At 43.9% G+C, this 5541-nt stretch overlaps 1 protein-coding gene across 1 annotated transcript; it reads right to left on the reverse strand.

Moving 5' to 3' along the window:
• Positions 1-447: 447 nt before the first annotated feature.
• Positions 448-2190, reverse strand: LOC141018189 (homeobox protein OTX2-like). The gene is made up of 3 exons (XM_073493105.1): positions 2097-2190; positions 1561-1712; positions 448-1092 (listed from the first exon to the last, which is right to left on the reverse strand). The coding sequence occupies exons 1-3, from the start codon at positions 2188-2190 to the stop codon at positions 448-450; spliced, it is 891 nt and encodes a 296-aa protein (XP_073349206.1).
• Positions 2191-5541: the final 3351 nt, after the last annotated feature.

The raw sequence follows: 5541 nt of genomic DNA on the forward strand, positions 1-5541 counted from the left end.
CACACACACTCATGCACAACGCTTTGATCAAAGGGGCCCTTCAGCGTGCCAACAAAATAAAAAAAAGACAAGAGAGGGGAGTCTTTAAGGAGCTTAGAAGAAAACCTGACCTATTCCTCAAACTCAACCAAGTTAGGCTTTGGATCTTTCGCTCTTTTGATCCTTTTTTTTTCTCTTTTCTCCTTTTGGTCAACACATTTGTTCCGTGTCCTTGATCAAAGTTGTGGAGAAGTCAAGTCTGAATGTTCAATAAATTAACCCAACAAGTGAGACAACCAGCTGGCAGTCCTGCTCTTTGCTCTGCCCGAGGTAGAAGTTAGGGGCCTCGTTGAAAAAGAAAAAAAAGCCGCACTTGCTGCTCCCAACCCTGGGTTGTTGTTTTTTTTTTTAAATTCGCCTGTTAAAGTCTAGCAGTTTGTCAGGATTGTCCCTTTAATTTCTCTCCTCTCACAACACTTGAAACTTCCACGCTGCTTGGTCTTTGTAATCCAAACAGTCCGCGTTGAAATTGAGCTTCCAGGAGGAGGCTGTTTGGTCCTTATAGTCCAGGCAGTCTGCGGCGCCGCTGAAGCCCAGACCCGCCGCCCCGTACGCCGACGAGGAGAGGGAAGACGCGGGGCTCAGGTGGCTGGACACCCCGTTGCTGCCCATGGGGCTCATGGCGGAGCCCGCGGCGGATAGCTGGTGGTGCATAGGCGAAAGGTAGGAGCCGCAGTCCATCCCGGTGAAGTAGGACGAGGAGCCCGTGTAGCCCTGGTTGTAGCCCGGCGCCTGGCTGTAGGTCATGGGGTAGGAGCGCTGCATGCAGGAGGAGGAGGAGGTAGACAGCGGGTCGGAGAGCGGGGAGATGGAGGCCGGGCTCCAGATAGACACCGGCGCCGCGCTGCTGCTGCTGCTGCTGCTGCTGCTCACAGCCGGGAGCGAGGTGCTCGAGGGCGGCGTGAACTGGCCGCTGGCCCCGCTCTCTGAGCTGGCCTCTCTCACCGGAGAGCCCTTCTTCTTCATCGGCTTGCTGACAGCCTTGTTCTGCACTCCACTTTGGGTTTGCTGGGCCTGCTGGCGATGTTTGGCTCGTCGGTTTTTGAACCATACCTAGAAGAAAAAAATAAGATTTATTAGATTAATTCAGCTATAAAGACAAATTAGTGTTTGGAAATGTTCTCTTTCCTGTTTCCAGGATTAAAGATGCTCCACAGGCCTCATGATGAATTAAAAAAATATATATTCAGGTGATCAGAGAGCCAAATAGAAATAGTTGGCCCATATTTAAATAAATCATAACTGTTTTTACAAACTCGCCTTTACATTCATAATCATCTGATACAGTCACCCAGGCTTTATATTTTGTCAACATTTACAAACTTAACTCTGAGTTTATAACTTTCACAGTTGGAGTCAGTCACAGAAAACAACAACACATCGTCTCAAGGTAATAAAATCAAGCACTTCTCCACCAACACTGTGCCCTGAAGTGCACTGCAGACAAATGACTAATTATCGACCCCTCCATGAATAAAAAAACTGTGTGTTCGTGGTGTTTGTGTTGGAGTGGAGGCTCACCTGCACTCTGGATTCAGGCAGGTTGATCTTTAAGGCCACCTCCTCTCTCATGAAGATATCTGGGTACCGAGTCTTGCCGAACAGGTTCTCCAGCACGTCGAGCTGGGCCCGAGTGAACGTCGTCCTCTCTCTCCTCTGTTTGCGAGGCGTCCCTGATAATAATAAAAGAGGGGGGAAACAAAGATTATGGAAACGAAATCACACCGCTTGATCATTTAAAATAGCAGGATAAAACTTGTGTAACCTGATTCTAGACAACTGAAGAATTTAATCTGAAATATTTGAGCGTTTATAGACGATAAACATGAAAATTAAGCCTTTTTAAGCCTTTGGTTTTGACTAAGAACTCATCTGTCTCATGTGAAAATCAGAAATGGTCATTCATCACTCAGCTCTTAATGTAAATATGAAATAAGTTGATTATTTAACTGTAATTTATTCTCACTTTCATCATATTTGAAAGGCTACACAAACCATCCAGAGCCTGCGTGGTGTTTGTAATGTAAACGCTCGCACCCTGGTGTCTATCAGCCTACCTTGGTATCCCACTGACGGATGCAGCAGGTCCACTCCTGAGGATAAGCTCAGTCCGTTCACCGTGTACGGCGGCTGCTTCAGATAGGACATCATGCTGGCGGCCGGACGAGGAGGGCACCGATGAGAAGCAGAAGTCAGAAAAATGTGGGGCAGAAAAATCGTCTTTTTTTTAATCCTCTCGCGTCTCCGTTTTGGGTATTTCACCTCGTCCACATCAAACCTGAAGCAGGACACAGAGCAGGAGAGAGGCTTTTGAGCTCGTTCAGAGTCGTCCGCTGGTTTTTTACGCGCAGCCTTTTACGCACCGCGGCGGGTTTAAAGAAGTGGGCGTCCTCGGACACGCAGGGCTCTTAAAGGCGAGTGGAGACCCCCAGCTGTCCCTGCTGGACTGAGGATGCTCTGTCTGGCTGACAGGCGTTTACGCCATCACCACCACCACCACCCCACCTCCACACACACACACACACACACACACAAACTGCTTACTATAACCCCACCCCCTTATCAACCCCCCTCCTCCCCAAACACACTCCTCTCCTAGTACCACCAAAACAAAACATTGTCGTTAAAATGCGCACACTCGTTGGGCCCCAACCGGGCTCTCAATTAGCATATACCCACAGGTTAGGCGAAGCTAAATAGACAGCTGATTGGGGGGCCATTTGCAGAAACAAAGCCCACTGTTGACCGATAAGTAATGCTGATAACAAAAGACTTTTAGGGGGAACAAACAATGAAGCCAATACTGCAAACTGTGCGCGCATTCAAACACAGCCGAGCATCTTCATTTCTATATCTCGGGCCTATTGTAGGTTTCCACTAAAACCCTTGTACATTCAAATGTAACGAAATTAAAATACGAAGGACAACTTTAGCAAATAATTAGAAACATGGAGGCATCATCTCCCCCCCACCACCACCACCACCAACCCCAAATTGAATTGTGACATATTATTGACACTCCTCGGGGTGATCCCTCCTCCTCCTCTTCCTAATGAATTGCTCCCGGTAATTAGATTTGGAAGGTGAGACTATCGAAAAGTGTTGATTAGAGAGGAGCACTTAATCTTAATCTAAACAAACAAGGAGATGGCCCACTAAAATTGTGTCCAGGTGACGGAAACACAAACTTTCAATTCAGCCTCATATTTTACTTCAAAAAAACAACAACATCGAGTTCAGACAAATTATTCAAACTTTTCAGGAATTTTCTGTTTTTTTTAAATTCTTATTCGCCTCTAATATTATAATAAGGTAATAATATTCCATGTTTTTTTAGGAATATTAAATAAATATTACAGCTCCATCCATTATGATGCAATATTAAATCCATTACATTATTTCATTCTCTACAGATTAAAGTCACTGTAAAGCCTAGTTTGTATGAGATTAAGTGCTGAACACATAAACACAAAATGCGTAATAATCCTTCATATTTTCTGTTTCTTTTCGTGATAGCTAATTAGTCTATAACCCATATGTTGTGTCTGAGGCCTCTCCTAACGTTTCCACTGACACCTACCTGTAGAAGAAACTTCCCAGGGTGCTCCTCTGGTTTTTATAGAGCCAATAACGGCCACTCCTCAATCCTCAATCTGTCACCTTTTTTTTTTTTTTTTAACTACCGGTTGCTCCACATCCGTTCAATAATAAATACCCTGCCCCCTATTAATTATTATTGGCTGCAAGAGATTTTTTTTTTCTTCTTCTTCTTCTTTTTCTTTCTGTAAGAAATTAACGAGATAATCCGGACGGCACGCGCTGGCCTGATTACAGGACGCCAGCCACGACTCCGCATTCAGGCCTCCTTAATTTTCTGCGTCACGAAAATAAAACAAAGACTGGCATTGTATTTATCAGACCAGCTGACTGCCAGACAACCCCCCCATGTACCCCCACCCTCCCCTAAACCCGGCACAAGCAACCCGAGAACTCACTTTCCCAAACCGACATATTATTATTATTATTATTATTATTATTATTATTATTATTATTATTATTATTATTATTATTTTGAGATTTTCTCTCCTACTCCAAATCCAGCAATAACATAAAAACACAAGTTGTGTTATATTTTAAATTTGCACAATCAATATATTGTTTTATTTTCCAGAATAACACCAAACAACCTTTTCTTTAAAATATTTTCCAGCGTCTTTCCATTAATTCAACATCCTCGTTGCATTTAAGATTACAAAAAAACCTCCAGTTCAGCCAACTTGACTTCAGGGTTGGGGTTTAACCCTCCCTCCTACATGCCTGAATACATCCACAGTCTATAGTCAAACATCCAGCAGCAGTTAGAGTGTATTATCTGAAGTTGTGGACTGCTCCGTCGTCCTGCTATTAATCGCTTGACTGCCCCTTTTCGCTCCGAGCCTGCAGCCCCGGAGAGGGAGAAAAAGTTTGAAAGCACGCCTCCCCAATTACCTCCCTGTGGGCGCACTGCGTCTCCACCACCGCGCGCAGCAGCTCCTGGTGGCTCCCACCGTCCATTAAAATAATAATTATTATAATAATAAAACACTTAAATTCATTCAGATGAATAATATGCTGCTGAAATTTTTAAAAAAATCACTTACTTCTTGTTTTTTTTTTTGTCCTGTAAAGGTCTTTTTCTCTGAGCGCCTCTGTCGGCAGGCAGCGCAGGGTGGTGAGTATATCAAGCGGCTTTGATTAGTTTGCTCCCGGGTAAGCTTGTTGGATGCGGATAATACGAAGAGATGCTCGGTATTTATGGAGGGAGAGGGAGACTGCGAGGAATTTTAGCAGCCAATTGGAAATGAGAGGAAAAAACGTGATGGGCAAAAAAGGTGTGAAAGGGATGCAGCAGCTGGAGGAAAGTGGCCTGGTGGTGGCAACATCACCTCTGGAGCGACGCGCACTGCATCTGCCACCATTTCTCAATTTAAACACAGACGCGCTTTTACGCATTAATAATATTAAAGATGGTAATATAGGTGTGCTGCCGTGACCCAAAGAGCAACCAATCAGAGCCGAGCACCTGCATAGTGGCTGTCAAACAACAACAACAACAAAAAATCCGCTCTTAATAACGAGCAGAAGATTAAAGGGGCAGCTCGCAGATTTAATTGTCAGAATGAGCTGGGCAAGCAAAAACTGAAGCAACTCCTGTTAAGGAGAGGTGGAAATAACTTCTCGGGCATCTGTCACGGTTGGATTCTGTGTAACCCTGTAAAGGAGATTTAAAAAGAGAAAAAAAAAATGGTGGCCCGTGAAGCTCAACAGCAAATTCTCTATATGTTTATTATTATTATTATTATTATTATTATTATTATTTAAAGCAACAACGAAAAAAAAACAGAAACCCAAATTATTTGTTGCTTAAAAAACTTTCTGGGTTACACACCTTGAAAAAAACAAGTGGATTTTTTTTGTGTGTCCAGGGGAGGACTCTTTAATTTAAAGGTGCATTATGTAGTT

Source organism: Pagrus major, chromosome 22 (genome assembly GCF_040436345.1).
Source record: "Pagrus major chromosome 22, Pma_NU_1.0".
NCBI lineage: Eukaryota > Metazoa > Chordata > Actinopteri > Spariformes > Sparidae > Pagrus > Pagrus major.

Bases quoted from the DNA above. Each gene is read 5' to 3' on its own strand.
- LOC141018189 (XM_073493105.1), bottom strand. From the start codon at position 2,190: ATGATGTCCTATCTGAAGCAGCCGCCGTACACGGTGAACGGACTGAGC. The intron at 1,713-2,096 runs GTAGGCTGATAG...TATTATTATCAG, and splicing joins TCCGTCAGTGGGATACCAAG to GGACGCCTCGCAAACAGAGG. The intron at 1,093-1,560 runs GTGAGCCTCCAC...TTTTTCTTCTAG, and splicing joins TGCCTGAATCCAGAGTGCAG to GTATGGTTCAAAAACCGACG.